The 20,679-nt window shown below is 37.9% G+C and overlaps 1 protein-coding gene across 1 annotated transcript in view; it reads right to left on the bottom strand.

The window, feature by feature from the left end:
• Positions 1-5,927: 5,927 nt before the first annotated feature.
• The window catches only part of LOC148998763 (disease resistance protein L6-like), a 32,122-nt gene continuing 17,370 nt past the window's right edge, over positions 5,928-20,679 (bottom strand). Inside the window, exons 3-8 of the mRNA XM_089141730.1 lie at positions 8,409-9,483; positions 8,021-8,299; positions 7,491-7,875; positions 7,140-7,418; positions 6,353-7,073; positions 5,928-6,216 (exon numbers count right to left, since the gene is read on the bottom strand). Of these exons, the coding sequence (XP_088997856.1) occupies positions 5,928-6,216; positions 6,353-7,073; positions 7,140-7,418; positions 7,491-7,875; positions 8,021-8,299; positions 8,409-9,483 (3,028 nt within the window). The remainder of the gene's footprint in view (positions 6,217-6,352; positions 7,074-7,139; positions 7,419-7,490; positions 7,876-8,020; positions 8,300-8,408; positions 9,484-20,679) is intronic.

Here is a 20,679-nt window from a genome sequence, read left to right as displayed (position 1 = left end):
GAATAAAGAATAAAACAAATATGAGTGCAGCGGAAATAATTCAAAAGAGTTTATATCAGTTTCTTTCCAGTTTCCTTTTCTAAGTCCATAAACTTAGACTCAAGTTTAATAAGGTGAGGAGTCCTCCAATTCTTCTCTAATCTCTGGGCGAACTGCCTAACCACCTTTCGCCTCTGACCATCAATAGGTGCGATAAGCGCACTCCATGCACCCGCAGGAGCTCCCGCACAGGCTATCTCCATTTCCCACTGACGGTGCCACATCCTCTTCATACGGGATGGTTCCTTCATAGGAAACCAGCCCATCTTCAGATATAACTCCTTCTTCTGTACAGGCTAATAAACATACAAAGAATAAAGGAATGAGTTCTGGAGAACTCAGTAAGAAACAATCATAATACCCATCAATTATCCAACAATGCCAAGATACATAAACAATATGAATGAATGCAAAGTATGAATGATACTATGATTTCTAACTATGCAAGTCTCTAACAGCTGACATGCCTTAAGATATACACCAGCCCTCCTCTGGGTGGGTCTAATCACTCTGATCCAGCAAGGACTGGTTAACTCTGTAGGGATCCAGGGAAAAAGGGAAAGTCCACACTTGGCTCTCATTTCCATGGCTGGGGGTTAAGTCAACACTCTCTTACCACGACCATTGGTAATGAGTACTGGCGCAGTCGGGGTTTCTAATCCAATGCAAGGTCATACTGGTTACATGTCTACATGAAGTCCAGATACATCCCCTATGGCACCAACCAACTCGGTTCAGTATCCTTCGCAACCTAGGAATAAGAATCCTCACGGACTGGCTACCGCTGTTGGACTCCACTCCTTAACCCTATGGTCATCCACATATTATTGGGGCGGATGCTCTCATGATTCCTCACGACACCCGGTCCGATCCTTGGACATCCATGAGCCCAACCCTAACATATGCAACCCTACCATTTACATGACCAACAGTGGACCAAAACTATCACATCACTGTCATCACGGGTCACTCGGTTTCAATTCCCCTACCGAAAGGGTAGTAGCATGTGGGGTACCTAACCATGCAATCTAGACTCATCCTAATAATGTCATCAATTAGTCATGACAGTTCTGGAGACATCAGCAGGCATGTGTCCCATTCCACAGCCTTCTGATATCCCAAGCTAAGATATCCCAAAAGGAAATACCTCATCTATCAGAACCATAAACTCATCATCATCAACACATAATACTCAAAATCAACAAAGTAGATATGAAACCAAGACAAACAGTGTTGTATTATTTTTAATATAATAAAATATGTTTCATTTTATTGGATTTGTAAGTGCGGAAAACTTTCCTTTTATTTATTTTAGGAAAGTGTATTATTATATAGTCCCACATTGGAAACCGAGGTGTCGGAATCCAGGTTAATTAATAGGTACCACCTATTAACTCTAACTTATAATAATGAGACACGCCAGTGTGTGTGCAGTGTATGAGTGAGGACGGTATACCGTCCGAGCGCGCGCGGCGTGGGCTGTGGGAGTTTGTGGCGCACGCACTTAGCACTTTGCACGCTTCGAGCGAGATCAGATCTAAACCGTGTGTTATGATCAACGGTAGATCTATGACGATGGAAGTAGATCCATAAATATCGTTTTGATGGTTCAATATGGACCGTTAGATCGTGCGGCCGAACGATCCGACGGCTCATATCTGAACGTCAGCATTCGTATCCCTACAGAGAGGTGCACCCATACGAACAGAGTCATGAACTGTTCAGTAGAGGCACCTCAATGCCTATAAATACGTCTAGCTTCACAACAGCAGGACAAGAGAGAAAATCCCGAAGTCTTCTCTGTTCTTGAGTTTTGCGAGTGCTTAGCAAAACACAAGAGATTCAACTCGAAGTTGGGCTTCTTTGTATCCTGGGAGACGGTTCACAGTACCTCATAGCACCTTGATGTGAGGGCGAATTACGTCTTAAGGAAAGCGACGTTATAACGCGCCTAGAAGTTCCAGCTCAAATACTGTGATCCTTTTTCCATTTCTTTAACAAACAGCAGTAGTATAATATGATTAATAAGTAAAACATAACTACAACAATTTATATAATGAAAGGCTATATCTAACAGATACTGGACTAGCATGTTTAAGCATTTTCATAAAGATAGGTTTGAAAGTCCTTACTTGCATATAAGTGAATTGTCTGTAAAATGGAATTCGTTAACTATTATAAGACTTTTCTTTCAAACAATGGATACCTATACACAGGGTTACAATAATATATAAGTCAATTGAATCAATTTGAATCAGAACCAAATGTCATTTGGTCACTGTTTACCAGCCGGTCGCTTGGGCCGGTCGCTTAGGTTGAGCGACCGCCACTAGTGACCGCCCCAAAAACAGAGAGTTTCAACTCGAAACTCAGGCTTCTGATCACTCGTTTTCAATCCAAAATTCGAGTAATCATGGCCTAAGTCTCAAATCTACTACTCCTAAAGCCAAAGGGTGAGGGAAAACTAACCATTACCATCAATAGATTACCCAGAACTCTCCCCTTGATTGGATTATCCTTTTCACGAAAACAGGGTTTCATTTTCGGATGATCCATCTCAAGTAGATTGGAAAGAGAGTTACCAATTGATTAAAGAGGGTAACCACAATGACAAGGGGATAGGTTAACACTAAATTGAAAGACACAGGATACAAAAGACGAAGGGTGAAACCCTTACCTCACTTCAGAATATCCGAAAAAGGGAAGGCCTGATCTCCAGGTCACTGCCAGCACTCGAGATCCACTTTCGGAACTTCCCCGCAGCCGTCTAGCCTCCAAAATTAGCAATCCCGAATAAAATATTCGTAACTTGGATGAGGGTTGCCTTTTATAGAAGTCAGGGGGCAAAATAGGGCAGAATTCCCTAAAACAGACCGGGCGGTCGCTCCAGGCGATCGCTCCAGGCGGTCGCTTGGTCTGATCGACCGCCACTAGCAACCGCCCCCATGTATTTTGCCATACAAGGGTGCTTTTGCTAGGGGGTTGATACCCAAGTACTGCCTAGCCCTAAAGAAGAGATGGGGGAGATCTTACCTTCATTCCGGACGTCTCCGAACAACACATGACTTTCAGAAGTCAAACCAACAAGCAAGGCAGGCTCTTCAGACAAAAGATCCAGATCCAAGGGTTCAGGGTATGGATCATGGACTTCTATCCGTACATCCCACAAACTTATCTGACTAGACCTTCGGGTTCTCGGACCTGTAATACGGATCTCGGGTTAGAAATATGGGGGTTGTTACAACCTTAACTGATACCATGTTAATTGTATAATCAAGGAAAAAGATGTGAGATTTAGGAAGAAAAGAGGAGATAACGTGGTTCGGCCAGAGGCCTACGTCCACGGGAGAAAGGAAGCTACTTTAGTTTTTATTAATTCTAGGGTTTTACAATGATCCACAATTTATAGGCTTATTTCCACCGCCTTACCCCCACTACCTGGGTACGGGTTATGACCCGACCCAATACAATTTAACAGTCCGTTCAATGCTTCAATTAATGTAAATCAACGGGTGACTTAGGAATTCAGTCTACAATGTTGCACACATCAACCAGTAGGTTCAATAGATTTGGTCTATACTCTCACTCACATCAAACGATAGGTTCAAGCAATTCACTCTACTCATGTTCATAACAACAGAAAAGTAAATTAACTAGGGTTTGGGACTAGCACGTGTTACGGGTCTCTCTTAGCCATGCTTCTATATGGGTTATGCATCCATCATGATCAAATGCAACAAAGTGTGTGGATGTGAGTTTGTAGTCTACTTCCCCCATCCCCTTACATGAACATATCCAACAAATTTTAATTCACATGTCAAGTCTTACCTTCACATCCATAACCAGCTCCTTGATCAAAATATAAAGTTGATCACACTGGAATTTGATAGAGGGGATATAACTTGTTTAAATACAACCATCCTTGTAAATTTAAACCTACATGTGTTTCAATGCATGCATACGAGAGCAGAATTTAATCAAAGTTTTCATCACTGTAATCATAGTAACAAATATAAGACTTCTTGAAAGAGCATAAACCTAATTCTAGCACACAACCCCTCACTTGTGGCGACAGTCTATGTACGTTAGGTTTCAAGTGTCCAATATCACCCCACAATTAAAACCTTGGACATATTAAATGTATCAAACCTTAACAAACTTGTAGTAGAAATCTATTTCACAATTCCGGTTCATAGATTCTACCCTATTCTGCAAACCAAAATCATAAAATATGTATTGATGAATATGTCCTGGATTCAAATAAATATAAATCTAGTATCAGTTATGCTAGAGTTTAAAATACAAAATCCCTCAAAAGTTAGGTTTCAGATTCCCTAAACTACACTGTCTTGATTCATTCAAATCTTGCACCGAGTAGAAAGACAACTCCAGGAACTATACTTTGACGATTTTTCATATTTTTTTTGCTTGATTTATCACAGAATGCTTAAAGACTCAACATAAGAAGTTCAGATTAAAATGCATTACATAACTTCAGACATGATTTTTACAAATACAGCGTTTGGAATACAATTTCAGGTCATTAATTTGTTTTTTGATAACTTTTTATCCTATCAAACGAGATTAGAAGGATCCAAATTTGGTGGAGCTACTCTTCTCTAATTCTTATTCAAAATGTTTCAGATAATTAATCCATGTGAATTTGGAGATATACTGGTTCTCTCTTAATTTGACAAAACCATTCCCCTAACCTTATAGGAATTTCGTTCTCAAAATTTGACATATCTAATAATCCAAATCATCTGAAGCATTTTTTCCCACAAAACAACTTCTCAGTATGGACATGGGTATTGCAATCCATTTCCAATATAGGTGATAAACATGAATGCATGTGAACCATGTCACAGTGTATGTAGTACCAAACAAAACCAATGTACAAGTAACCGTATAGATGTAGATAAAGGCGAAGTGATCAATACCAAATATGAAAACAGAAGCTAAAACAAGGGATGCAAGACTTAATGGATCTAGAGCCATGCAACATGACAAATTTCCTACCCTAAAATTTGATTTGGTCCTAGTTTGGATATGTAGTAGGTTTTTTGTATTGGAAGTGCTTTTGGCATAGTGGTGGCAGCTTCCTATGTAGAGGCAGTAGTAAGACCAAGAAGTTTTTGGTCCAAATCTCCGTCCCTCCACACCTTCCCTTACCTGTGTCCCTCCCCTTCTCCATCCTATCTTATGGGCCTCAAGTCCTTGTGACTGATTTGATGATGACCCCAAAAAAATTAAAAAATAAAAAAGGAAGTAAAGTAATGAAATAAGTTTGTAATGGTTCTGTTTTGTCTTAGGTTTGATCTCCTTACTCACTTTGACAAATAGGAACCTTTACACTAGAGTATGAATATATAAACGGGGGATTTTATTCAAAAATCTGTTTGTGAATATAAGATAAACCATTTAGAGTAGGTTCAGATTGGCAGTTGAATGCAGTAAATCTGAGAAACAGAGAGCTGACCTAAGCATTCCTTTTTTTGAAATGCAAGCAACATCTTGGAGAAGGGTAGTTGGCACAAAAACAGCCATCAAGATAGAGCTCAACTAGCTGCTTTGCGCTGACTAGTCTCTCTTTCCTGTCCTTTTCCAAACGAAAACTTTTCAAGGATCTGCTTTCCGTAAGACATTTTAACGACTTCTTTTAAGATAACAAGGGGCCAGAAGGCCAGATTTTACTGAGATAGAGGGGCCTTTACATACATTCATGCCCACGCACAAAAAGAAGGCAAAAGCAAAGGATGTTGAAGCTACTGAAATCGAAGATGAGAATTAAAAAGCCTCAACGCTTAATCAAACATAAAGGCAAATAAACAAAAACAGCTGAGAGAGAATTACCTTATACAAATACTTCGTCAACAGGTGCAACAAGTCTAAAACAATTCCATGGCGGATGCAGCAGCCAACAAATCCTCTAGTGATCCATAATCTTCTAGATACAAACCATTTAGCTTGATCAATTTCTTTGACTGTGTCGATCTTGGTAATCTTACCAAGGATGTACACCCTGTAATATCCAAGATCTTTAAAGACTCCAACAATCCATTACCAGCTTGAATCTCAGTCAGCTTCTCGCAGGATCTGATATATAGCATCTCCAAATTTTGAAAATTTGAGAGATCTGGTAATCTTTCCAAGGACACGCACCCACTAATATCCAGAGTCTGTAAGAATTCCAGTTCATGCACGCCATGAATCTCGGCTAGATTCTTTAAGTCAACAATCGATAGATGCTTTAAGTTTTTTAAATTGGACAGATCAGGTAATCTTTTCAGAGATTCAGTCACTGATATGCAATTCCTCCATGAATTCCAACCCGTCAAGACCATGAATCTCAGTTAGATTCTTGCAGCCTTGGATCTTTAGATTACTCAACTTGTTGGACAGATCAGATAGTCTTGGAATGAGAGGGCATCCTGCTATCACCAATACACGCAGGGACTCCAATCTGCTGAGGCCTGGAATGTGGGTTAAATTACCAGAGTCAAAAATCTTCAATATCCGCAACTTTTTCATCCTTGAAAGATCAGCAGGTAATCTCTCTAATGATGTGGCCTCAATTATCAACTCTTGTAAGCATTCATAGTACTCAAGGAGCTCAATCTCGGACAGTAGAGGACAGTCAACGATCTTTATTTTCCTCAACGTTTTTGAATCTCGCAGATATGGTATTTTTCTCAATGAATTGCAGTCCCGTAATTCCAACATATCCAGAGAGTCCATCCCCTCGCCTTCAAAATCAGATATGTAGTGATTCCTAAGCAGCTTTAAAGTCCTCAGATATTTCGAGCCCCTAAGTTTTGGTATCTTCTTCAATATTGCACAGCCCCTAATCCCGAAGTCCACCAGGGAATCCAGCTTCTCGTCGACACCTTCAATTTCTTCTAGGCTGCTGCAGTCTTGAAGATCTAATTCCTCTAAATTCCTCAAGCCTTCTGGTGTACTTGATAGTGTTACCAATGACGTGCAACTGTTGGCCCGAAGTCTAGTCAAACTTGAGGGAAGTGGACCTAAGATATCTCGAAGTGAATGGCAACCGTGCATAACAAGGCTAGTCAAACTCGATGGAAGTGGAACTGAGATGCCTCGAATCGAATCACAGCAACTCATATCAAGGCTAGTCAAACTTGATGGAAGAGGACCTGAGATGCCTCGAACCGAAGCACAATTGGGCATATGAAGGCATAACAGACCTTGGGGAAGATTTGGAACCCATCCAAGTTTACTGCAGCTTTCAAGCCTCAACATTTCGAGATGTTTTAGGCTTGAAAGCGTTGGGAGTGACGTTAATGATTTACAATCAGAAGCATCTAAGTGTTTCAGACTTGAAGGAAGGTTTGGAAGCGATTTAAGTTGCTCGCAATTACTTATATTAAGCATCAGCAAGGAGGTCATGCAACCCAATTTCTCCGGCAGCTTTTGTAGTGTGTGGCATCCATGTAATTTGAGACTTTGGAGAGAAGACAACCGATAAAGTTCATTGGGGAGCTGCACCAAGCTGCAATTTTGTAAATCAAGACTTCCCAGAGAAGTCAACCGACAAAGTTCATTGCGGAGCTTCACCAGACCGCAGCCGCTTAAATTGAGCCTTTTGAGTGACGTCAACTGGGAAATTTCACTCGGCAGATCCTTTAGATCCCAACAGAGATCCATATCTAACATGATTAAGTTCTTGAGACAACAAATGGATTTGTCAATCTCCTCCAATTGGTAACAATAAGTAAGAATCAATACCTCCAGCAGTAAGTTTGCTGAAACATCAGGAGTTCTAGTTAATTTAGCACAAGCCGAGAGATCTATTACTTTCAGATTGACAGCCACCTACAAAATTGAATTTATGTATTAATTAGTATAATTAGCTCGAGAAGGACAAAATAGAGAATTTTTATTATTTTTTTCCCTTCCCTTCCTGCAAGATTTTGCTATTAACGAATTAAACGAAGTAGAAAGCTATGTTCTTCCAAACCTTAATGTGCTTCCAGCCAATCCATTTGTCTGTAATCCAACTACTGGATAGATCAAGAATGACCAATTGTTCTGGAGAGAAATTGGGGAGTGGATAACTTTCAAAAGGGAATGCCTTCCATCTAAGCCATCTTAGCTTTGAAAGAAAATTAGTGATGTTCCCAAATAAACCTACATTATGAAGATGCAGTAACTTTAGTTCCGTCATTGCAGCAAATCCTTCGCCCATCAGAAGACATCCATAGTGTTTAACATGGAGTCCTTTAACAGTACTTGTTCCCTACAAAATGACAACCTCAATTAAGTATATTTTACAAAGTTAACCTGAAAGACTAAAAGTATTTCACAAACCTCCTCACAAACAATAATAAAAAGTATTCAATACCCACCATCTGTTTATTGAGTACTTCAATGGCTTCCTCTCCAGACCATATCCGAGAACGCTTTCCCGCTTCGTTTTCGTTTTCTTCATAAACAATACGCCTTCCAAAATCTCGAAGCTGATCATGCATCTTTAGCTCATTATGTTCATTGATTATTAGCATTGACCTTGCACAAAGTGTATCAAGCCCCTCTTGAGCAGAAAAACCATCCTTTTCCCAAAAATAGCATGCAATGGCTTTATCCTCTCCAATTAAAAGACAAGCAATATCAAGAAAAATCTGTTTCTCCTCAATATCTAACTCTCCATAACTTACTTTCAAGCTTTTCATGACATCAGTATTGGGAAATTTTTGCAATTTCTTTAACACGTTTTCCCACTTTGATTTTTTCTGTAAATATAAAGATGAGCCTACAAGTTGAAGAGCCAATGGAAGTCCTCCAGTAGTTTTCACAATCTTTGTTGACAAATCCAAATAATCAGTTGGAGGTTGGTCAGCTCTAAATGCATGGTGGCTGAAAAGGACAAGTGAATCATTTGAATCCATTATATCGGGTTCATAAGTCCTTCGATTTGGGGCAACTATGATATCCATATTTCTACTTGTGATAATGACCCTACTTCCAATACTAAATGATTTACCATCTCCAACCAAAAACTTTACTTGATCACTATCACTAACATCGTCAAGCACAATAAGGACTTTTTTGTTACAGAAGTTTCGCTTGATCAATTCAAATCCCTGTGACTTGCTAGTAATTTCATGTTTAGGGATGAGTTGGTTTTGCAAATATTCAATCCCATGTTTTTGATCCTTGTCACGAACATCTTCAATGAATCTATGATCTTCAAAATGATTGAAGACTTTACTGTAAACAGCTCTAGCAATTGTTGTTTTTCCAATACCACCAAGACCATGGACCACTATAATTCTTTCGCAATTAGATTCTATGTCTAAAAGCTTTAGCATCTTTTCAATATGAGATTGAATTCCAACTAGGTTGTTAGGAATAATGGAACTTCTCCTTTGCAATTCAATCCGAACTGTTTTAACAACTTCTTGTATTAACTTCCCTTCATACCTGCATAGTTGAAACAAAACTTAATAATAATAAAATAATTTAGGTGATGAATGATACATATAATGAAACGGATGAAGAATTCTTAACAGGGAAGAAACATTAAGTGGATTAATATTTGGGTCTCATTTGTATGCTTTCAATTTTGCATGAATTCTTCATAAAAATTGTCCATAATATTCCAGTTATAGCACTTTATAAAGGGCTGCAATAGGCTAAAGTTCTCCATCTAGCTGTTCATTCTGTTGTTTCAGACTACCAGCTTTTGGATCAGTCAATCACATCTCCTACTAGGTCATGGCTGATATATTCTGAGTCTCTTTTGGTGACAACATCTACCTTTAGTTCCTTTCTGTATTTACCTTAAGTTTGTTACCCATTTACCTATCTTGGAGGAGATTGACATCAATTGTAACCCAAGACAAAGGGAGATGTATAAATCTGTAATGAAGTTCTCTTGTAGTTTTTTCTCTTTCAGCGAAAAAAAGGAAAAAAAGGAAAACAAAGTTTATAATGAGCAAATAGAATGCAAGCAAGCAAAGCAAATAAAACAATATCCCATATGTCAAATTTTGAGTGACCTTAACCGAATATATATTCAACATGATAAAAATTAATATCAGCAAGAAAGGGGAACTGGATGACAACATACAATTATTTCTCTTTTAGTACATAAAAGAAATTGAAATTGATGTTATTTATTTAAAAGTATATATAATGAAAAACTTGGATGTTGATCCTATTATGTCACGGCCCTTAAGATGTTCCTGATTTTCCTCTTCTAATTATCTTTCACTTTTTATTGTTGGGCAAAACTATTTTTGGTGTCAATTATGATTCTTTTCTTTGCCTAGTCAAAAAATCTAATACTAACAACCATTTTCAATCAAAAATGAAAAACAGTTTTTTTATTTTTTTATAGAAAAATGAAAGGCAGTCCAATAACAATAAAAATAAGAGATTATAAAATAAAAAATAAAAAAAACTTTCTATATTGAATACCAAAGAATGGTTTTATAATTTTTTTTAAGAAAAAAATAATAAAATTAATGTTTGAAGTATTAGTATTGAGTATTATATAGGTAAGGTGATTTTGAGAGACACATCGTCTTGTATCAAGTATTTCATTGTACCGGTCAATTCATTTTGATGAAATACAATAAGTACCTTTTATAGGTGTATAATATCAGCTGTGTATAATTGGCAAGTACACATCCTATCATGGGATAATTTTAAATCAATGCCTAAAACCATAATAATTTTAAGGGTAAACATCACTTATCTCCCCTATTACCTCGCAAATATATTGAACACCTCCCTTCTCAAAAAAAATTTGGTTAAATTCTACTTTTAGCATTCAATAATATTTTAAAATCCCAAATTGCCCTCAACTAAAATTCTTTTTTTAACTTAAACTCCAAATTATCCTCAATTATCCTATTAGTTAAACCAAGGTTCGAAATGTCGCATTTCGGGTGTAGGGGTGGTTATTGACACCACTGACACCTGAATTGTCGCTGAAATTTCGGCGACATTTGCAAGGATTTCGGTCAATTTTCTTTTCTTTTTTATTTTTATTCTATAAATAATAATTAAATTAGAAGGAGATATAAATATTATCTTATGATTTGATTTCTAATTATAAATTTACAGATTTAGCCAACTTCACTTTATAATTTTAATATTTTTTTTTCAATTATAATTTCAATCAACCTTACAAAATTTCAATTACTTTTTTATTTCCATTTATAACAATTTTACATAATTTCAATTACATCTTTGTTTCCAATTGATTTCAGTGACATTTGTAGGGGTCTCGGTCAAATTTTTTTTAATAAATAGTAATTATATGAGAAAGATATACAAATATTAACTTATGATTTCATTTCTAATTATAAATTTATAGATTTAGTCAACCATACTTTATAATTTCAATTACATCTTTGTTTCCAAGTATAATTTCAATCAACCTTACCTTTACAATTTGATTTTCAATTATAATTTCAATCAATCTTATTGGTTTCTAATTATGCCTTTCAAGTTTTCAATCAACCTCACCTTACTTTATATATTTTAGTCAATCAACTTTACCTTTCGCCCTAACTTTGTATATAAATGACAAAAAATTGCGGAAAATTTTGTTTGACAGAAAAAAAAAAAAAAAAAAAAAAAAGACGAAAAATATGCAAGAAATTGACCGTTGATGATGTATCGGCAACTTTTGGCAAAATTAATGTCAGCCATGGGTTTGGTGTCAAGTTCATCCAATACAGCGATATATCATCGATTTTTTATATAGTGGCTAAAATCCTAAAGTACCGTCCAAATTACATGGTACCCACTTTCAAAATTATAAGACTCAATTAAGATTTTTTGCTAAGTGGGCAGTAAAATGACTTAATTGCCCTTATTTAATACCCTCCCATACCCAACCCTTAGGTGCTTCCTTCACCATCTTCTTCCTATCCCTTGCTGGAAACCGCTCACCTCTACCAGAAACCACCACACCCCCTCCTTGCGCCACGATGCACCCCCATTTAATTAACCCCATCTCTCTCTCTCTCTCTCTCTCTCTCTCTCTCTCTCTCTCTCTCTCTCTCTCTCTCTCAATCCCCCATCTCCTTAGATTGAGAGGCTTAGATGCACAAAAGGCTAACATTTTGGCCAGCAAAGCCGTCACTCGGATTCCCCGCACCTCACTTGGCGCTAAAGGCTTGGACAAAATGCTTTCAAGCCCCGATGGCAATGTTACCATCAGCAAGTTTCCCCAAATCCGTTGAAGTATTATTCCCTTTGCGATTAGTTAAATATTTATTCTTCTTGTTTACCTTTGCATTTCTTTTTTTGATTGCAATGCAATAAGGTTTCTAATTCTATGCCTTGCAACTTCAATTAAATTGTTACACTTCAAGAATGTAGTTTTTTCCTCCCCTTTTAGGGTTGATGTGACTGTTACGGTCATGGTCCATTTGATCATAATTGCTTTAGTTCTTTGAATTGTATATGATATTTTGGTCCTGTATCTTTGGCCTAGAAATTTTAATTTGAGGTCAAGTGATAGCGTCATATTTAATGTAAGCATGATAACATTTTATCTTGTGCTTATTACTCGATCTACTCTTTGTTCTACACCTACACTATGATGTGATGCGTCCAAAAATTGATAAACCCTCAGGTTCCTGCAAAACAATGTCAAATGTGGGCCGACTTAGCGGTTGGGAAGCCACCTCCAAAGGTTAAGTCAATAAGTGAATCACTACAGAACTCCAGTGAGTTACAGAGCTTAATTGAAAGATGAGAGTGGAGGGAAACAATTCAATTACCTTTCCTTTGTGCTGTGCTTTAGTTTATATAAGGTTTACCTCCTATTTTTTACCGTTGGATTTATTTACAAGTCCCATATGTAGTCATCCGATTGTAGGGTTTTCCTCCTTCAATCTGAGTCAGTTATGGTTTTCATGTGAGGCACGATTTGTTTATCCTAAACTTGACGGGAGACGTGACGGGATCACGTCTCTTTCCTTAAGCATCAAGTTTCTTCATGCTTTAAGATACTTTTGTTTTTAACTCTTGAAACGGTCTCGACCAGGGTGATTGAACCGATCGTGATTCGACCCGGTTGGTTGTTAGTTTTTCTTATCATGCTGTTACCAAGCAAAAAACTGAAGACCCTTTTTTCGTCATCTGGAGAAAGAAACCCTAGCTCATGGAGCAAGGTTTAATAATCAATGCCACTCCACAAAGGTGGAGAATTTGAAAAAGAGCACTGAGTAATCAAGAAATTCTTGTATTTGTATTTTTCTTATATGAACTTAATTGTTGCTACTTGTGGTTAGCCTGTAGTATGTATGTCAAAAAAAATTCAGCTTGACATTATTTCTGATCCATGAGTTTGTTTCATTTAAGACATTCATTTGAAACAAATTTCCGATCTTCCAACTGTAGACGTATTCAAAGGCAACAGAGAAAGAAGAAGAAGAAGAAGAAGAAGAAGAAGCATCAGAGAGATAGAGAGAAATTGGGGGAGGGGGGGGTTAATTAAATGGGGGTTGGCACTCGTTGGCGAGGAGGGGGTATGGTGGTTTCCGGTAAAGGCGAGTGGTTTCCATCCCGGGATAGGAAGAAGATGGGTGACACACCTAAGGGTCAGGTATAAGAGGGTATTAAATATGGGTAATTAAGTCATTTTATTGTCCAAAGGGCATTTAGGTCATTTTACAACCCACTTAAAAGAAAATCCTATCTGTGGATAACTTGTAATTTTGAAAGTTGTGGTCATGTAATTTAGCCCATAATGGTGGGTGGACATTAGTTTCATCCCAATAATAGTAGGTGCCGTGTAAAAGCTCTTAATATTATTGTTAACTCAAAATGCCCTCAATTACTTTAGTAGTTAAAACCCTAAATTAACATCAATTAACTTTATTTTGGAGTTTTAATTAATTTAGGGTAATTAGCTTTTAACTACTAAGGTAGTTGAAGCTATTTTGGGATTTTTATAACAATACTAATTGAGTGTAACTTAGAGTTTTAACTACAATTGTAATTGAGGTTAATTTGCGGTTACCAAAACAACCTCTTATTTAAGAGTAGTTTTGGGTTTTCAAAAAAATAAAAAAATATTAACAGTAACAATAGAATTTAATTGAAAAAGTTCACAAAATGGAGGTGTCTGATATCTTTGTTTTAAGGATATTTTTGGCAATTCCCTAACAACCTTGGCCGAACCTAGGGTTGCCTAGCCACTACTTCATCTCCAGTCATCAAGGGTATTTTTGGAAGACAACATACAATCTTGGCCTATTCCTCAACAATAGATAGCATTCAATGTTTTACCTTATCCAAAACATAGAAGCATACATTATCTCAAAACAGCTGGACTTTCAGAGGTTAACATTATCTCAAACACCTCAAGGTCTTCAGAAGTTTGCATTATCCCAACAACTAAAATACACTTAGAGTTGTACCTCATCTGAAACACACAAGAGACACAGGCAACATAAAACCCTAGTACCTAGCTATACTTGTGGAAATAGAACTCTAGAGTATAAAAGTCCTAGACTTGTGGTGAATAAGGTCTCTGACCTATATACGTAAGATGTAATGCAATCAAAGAACGAACAAAGTGCAATTATCATTCTCATGGCCGTAGGTTGCAAAGTAAAAAAGGGCCACATAAACCCTCTCTCTATATCCCATGCTTTTAATATGGCTTCAAAGCTTCATGTTCCCACCCAATTGTTTTGCATTTTTTTCACAATCAAGTTGAATGAAACGAATTACCTACTGCGGAGGTCTCAGATTGTGCCTCTTCTAGAAACATATGATCTTTATGATATTGTGGATGGATCTTCTCTTTTCCCACCCTCTACCATCATTGATAATAACAATGTTGCAACTTTCAAGACAAAACCTGACTACCAAAAGTGGAATTTCCAGGATCAACTATTGATGTGTTGGCTTATTGCTTTCTTCACTGAATTTGTTCATGCTCAAATTGTTGGATCCACTACACCTCGAGATGTATGGTTGTAGCTTAAGTGAATCTACTATGCTTCCTCACCGGTCACATTATGCAACTTCACCTTTAGATTTAAAATGTTAAAAGAGGTAACAACAGTATCCATGATTAGCTCCTTCGAATCAAGACTATTTCTAATTAGCTTGCAACCGCGGGAGACCGCATGAAGAACTGTGTCTCCATGTTTTGAATGGTTTGGGAGTTGAATAATCTTCAATCGATATTCCCCCATCTTATATGGTGAATTACGAGGTATGTTATTAACTCAAGAAATTCGTTTGAAAGATAAACTGTCTAGTGCTGATGCATCTCAGCCTATGGCAAATCTGGCTGGTAGCCAACCTCTTGGAATTCAACCTCCAAGACAGCCCTATAGAACGTTTTTTCTCAAAGGGGTAGATTTGGTCGCGGACACTTCCCTTCTAATTGTCCCTCTCATTCAGCTTAGTCACTTTTTCAGTTTGGTGGCACTAGATCAAGAATCATCTGTTAGATCTATAATTGTCTTGGCCATAAAGCCAATGACTGTTATCAACACTTCAACCATGCAAATCAAGGTACCAAAAAAACACATCCTTCTATGAATATTTCTGAAATTTCTAGTGCTTCTATTCTAGAAAATATTGGTACTTTGATTCTTGAGCGACTCACCACATTATCAATGCTCTTGACATCCTTCATGTTGCTCAACCCTCATTGGATCAGATTGTGTTTTGCCTACTAGTAAGACTGATAACATCTCTATTGGTACAAATTCCTCTCTGATATATCTAAATTCAATTATTTATATGCCCTCTATTTGCAACAATTTATTATCGCACATTTCACAAGGGACAACAACGTTATGTTTGAACTTCACCCTAATATCTTTTATGTGACAGATCGTACGATGGGGAGATGTCTCCTTTAAGGCAATGTTAAGGATGGATTGTGACGGGCTGAGTTGGAAGAAGCTTGTGAATAAGGTAAGAGCCCTCCACGTGTTGGTTTAAGTTGACATGGCGTAAAGGGATCAACTAGGAGAGCAAAACACCCAAGTATTGAAAAGTAATATGGGGCTATTGCTTGAGGCAGTTGATTGGCTACCCAACCGGCCCAAGTGCTCGACTGGTTGGACTGCGGGATTTAAACCCTGTTTTGCCCCTAACACCTTATAAATAGCCATCCACGACCTAATTTTGCATTATTATATTCATGGAGGCTGTTGTGGATTGAGTAAAGGTTGTGTACATGTGGTTGGTGGTGAAGAACTCTCGATTTGCAAAGAAAGCTTGGATCTTGCTTTGACTTTCAGATCTTTTAGAGGTTAGTTAAGCACTCTCTTACTCCACGTGTATTTTATATTGTTAGAGAGTAGTTTCTCCCTCTAAAATCATGTAGTGGTGAGTTGGAGTGATTAGATCTTTTCCATCGATAATCTCGATTGGATCATGCCAAGAGATGGATTTTTATATCCGAATCAAGGGCTGATCTTGTCGAAGAAGATGATGTGGATTCAAATCATTCTTCTTTTGTGATCTGATGTGTGGTGACCTCTTTGGAGTCCTAGGGATGAAATTCGGATTTAGATCAACCCAAAATCAGATCAAGGATGGGTAATCAAAAGTCTGAATTTCAGACTTGGAATTCTATTCAAGAATGGAGCGGTCACTTAAGGCGGTGAATTGACCCAACCAACTACCTTAGAAACCGGCCTACTTCTAGAGGCTCTATTGATTTTGTTTTCACTCTGTTTGGATCCCAGACATTGATGAAACTTCTTAATCCTAATCTAGGTGATCTTTGAGGTCTGTTGGAATGGTTATTTGAGAGATTTGATATGCTTTTCCGTAATATTTCCGCTAAGACAGGTAAGGCTGCAATTGCATGTATGACTGAATTTATGATATGATGATTTGATTTCTTTTCTAAGCATGATCAAACTTTTATTACCTGGTGTGGTTACTGTTGTACATGTCTAAATATCAGTTTATTATCATGAGTATTGATTGAAGCATTGCATCATTTTGTTTATGTGGATGATGTGTTGTGTGAGTGACTATGACTAAGGGTTATCCATGCTGGGTACTCCTAGCTTGGAATATTAGGGGTTGTGGTATGGGACACTATCCTCTTGATACCCTTAGAACTTTCATATTTGTTGTCCTACATATCCAGGAGGTCTAGAGTGCATAGTTAGGTACTCCCACATGCTACTACCTTTCGGTAGGGTTATTGAAGCTGAATGACCCGTGATGACAATGACATGACTCTGTTTCATCCAACAACGGTAGCCAGTCCGTGCGGAGATTCAGTGGTCCATTGTTGGTCATGCAATGATAGATTTGCATATGTTAGAGTTGAGATCATGGGCGTCAAAGAGACGGCTTGGGTGTCGTGAGGAGACATGAGAGCATCCACCCCAACAATATGGGGATGACTATAGGGTTAGGGAATGGAGTTCAATAGAGGTAATCACTCCTTGAGGATTCTCATTTCTAGGTGGAAAGGATACTAAACCGAGTTGGTTGGTGCCATAGGGTTGGTATTTAGACCACATTTAGTATGTTACCATAGGACCTTGCATTGGGCTAAAATCCCCAACATGCTCCAATACTCATGCCAATGGCCGTGGTGAGAGAGTGTTGATCTAAACCCCAACCATGGTTGATTGACGAGGACTATACCCCCTTGCCCGGCTTCCCAACAGAGGTAGCCAGTCCGTGAGGGATCAGAGTGACAAGACCTACCCAGAGGAGGGCTGGTGTCATAACTTGAAGCATGTCTGCTTGAATAAAGACTTATATAGTTAGCTATTAGGTGCATCCATATTTTTGCAGATCATTGTTCCATCATTACATATCATGTGATTGTGATATCGAAGCATATATGAGATTGTTGCCTTGTTGAGTTCGTTAGAACTCATTTTTTTGGATTATTTCTGTTTTTCTTCAGATGACTATAAAGAAACATGAAAAGTTCTGTATGACTGGGAGAACTCCAATGAAGACCTTGTGGATACATCAATGGGAGTTGGTGCTGCACAACACGAAGCTTCCTACAGGTGTATGAAGTGCTCTTATGGCACCTATTGACAGGAAGAGGGTCCAGGTAGTTCATCACTTGGATTAGTCGATTATGACCCCATTTATTGAGAAATTAGAGGAAGATAGTGTTAGTCCTGAGAAAACAAGAACAATACTTAACTATGATATTTTCCTTTTTTTTGGCTTTCGCTGATACATTCTTTTTATTATTCCTTCAATTTCATTTAGTGCTTTATTGGATTTTGGAACTCTTTACCCCTAATATTAATGTTTAAATTGTTCTTTGCTCATGATTATGTATTTATTATTACTAACAGTGTTACTATGGATCTCATGGCATGGATCACACCCACGGGTTGTCGGGCGGTGGGGTGTGACATCTCCCAAAGCATTGGTTGGAGAAAAGACATCTTTTTTGAATTGGCATTCGTGTTTAAGGCATTCTAACTCTAAAGTCATTAAAAGTTTGATTTCAAGTTTTGATTTATCAGAAAATTTTGTTTTCTATGTGATGCTTATCAGAAAGGAAAAGTCACAAACTTCACTTTCACCCTTCTAATTCTAATTCTTATGGACCCTTGGACTTAGTTTTTTAGATGTGTGGGGACCTCCGCCTATTGAATCTATTGGTGGCTATCACTACTATGTTATTTATGTGGATGATTTCAGCAAGTATACATAATTTTATCCTATGACTATCAAATCTAAAGTTGTTGAAATTTTTAAAAGGTTCAAGTTGCTTGTTGAGAACCTATTTTCTAGATATATTAAACGTTTTCATAGTGACTGGGAAGAAGAATAGGATTGTCTCTACCTTCCTTTAAGAAAATGGAATTGAACATAGACTTTCTTACCCTTACACACTTGAACAAAATGGGGCTGTTAAGCGTTGTCATTGACATTCGTAGAGACTTTGTCCTAAAAAAATTTGGGTGCATGCCTTTGAAACTGCTTTGTTTTTAATAAATAGATTACCCACCAAAGTTCTAAAATGTTTCTCCCTATTTGAAATTGTTCAAAGTAAGGCCTGATTATGATTCTTTGAGGAATTTTGGATGTGCATGCTATCCTTGCTTGATATCATATGATAAACACAAGTTGGAATTTAGGTATGCATTACATATTTTTATCGGATATAGTTCCCGCCACCGAAGATATAATTGGTTTGACCCTAGTATTAGCAAAATTATTATTCTTGCCATGTTGGGTTTGATGAAAGGTGTTTTCCTTTCTCTACCGGTGAGGTAAACCCCACACCAACCCAACCACTTCCCACAATTTTAGGACCACCACCTCTCTTGAGAACCCACCTAGGCCGAACTCCCCTCCTAGGGTTTCTCTTGCTGACTCTTACTCCCGCACACCACCTATTGAGTCCCACACTTCCAAACCGAGGCTTCCTCTCCAGCCCCCACGATTCTGACGTTTCCTCTAACCCCTTGGCCGAATCAACCTGACTCATTCAGCCGGTTGTTGATCTCTCTTATGAGACTCAGGAAACCCTACCCACTACCACCACCTGACGCTCACTCGACACACACCCCATCAACGCTCAATCTAAGGCCAATCCTAGGGCTCTCATCACTTCTATCACCAATCTTGACCCCCCAAATTGAGCCCACTTCCTTAATCAATTCAAATAAATTTCCTCACTAGCTCACTGCTCTCTAGAAAAATGGTACTTTTCTTGATCTTTTTTGTGTCTTTATCTGAGCTAGTTTTTTCTAAACTTCCTTCCTGGTGGTTTAAATTTCATATCATCTCTGTCTTTATCCTAGTCTATGCTTATTCTAGATTGTTTGGGCTTTCTATGTAGTGTTTTTATGCTTCTAACGCGTTATCTCTTATTTGCGTGCTCCTTTGTTTATGTTCCTGCTTCTTGTTTCTCTGGAATTGTGAGTTTCTATTTGTGCTTATGTCCCTATGTTTGTGCTTTTTGTCCCCGTTCGTTGATTCTTGAAGGCAAGGCTTTTTGGCATGTTTCATTTTTACCCTTCATGAAGTCTCTTGTATGGAATGTCTGGGGTTCAAAAAAGAAAATTTACAGTATGTAGGATGTGAAAGGTAATCAAACGCAATGATCTTGATGTCCTCTTTCTATGTGAAACTAAGTGTGCCTTTCACTCTAATCTTATGGTTTTTATAAATCACACTTTTTTTGGATTGGTCTCTGTGTTTGAGTGTGTTAGTTCAAGCAGTAAAGGGTCTGGGGGGCTTTGGTCCTTGCAAAGTCTTATATTAAATTCTCAGTTATTTCTCACCAGTTTTCTTTCATTGCTGTAAAATCCTATGACTTACATTTTGAATAGATCTTTGTGTTTGTTTGTGGCCGCCCTCGTATGGTCCCAGGGAAAGATGCATCGTTTTCTTTGCATTCCCTCCTTTCTCTCCCCTCTTCCATTCTTTTTGCGTAGAGACTCTATAAATCTGCTATGCTTGAGAAAAAATTGGAAGCCCCTTTCGCCCTTCCGCTGCTTTACCTCATTCCTTGAATGTTTGTTTGATTTCAACCTCGTTGGAACTGCTTTGCCCTGGTAAGAATTTCACCTGATCTAATAAGAAACCTCCCCCCTCATTTAGTGTGTGAACATTTGGATAAATTGTTTCTGGGGTATGATACCCTCTGTCTCTTTCCTAAATCATCCCTATCCT

This window comes from Hakea prostrata, unplaced genomic scaffold (assembly GCF_041222555.1).
Source record: "Hakea prostrata isolate BN-2017 unplaced genomic scaffold, UWA_Hpros_2 contig_151, whole genome shotgun sequence".
NCBI classification, from domain to species: Eukaryota; Viridiplantae; Streptophyta; class Magnoliopsida; order Proteales; family Proteaceae; genus Hakea; species Hakea prostrata.
This window is presented reverse-complemented; position numbering and strand designations above follow the sequence as displayed.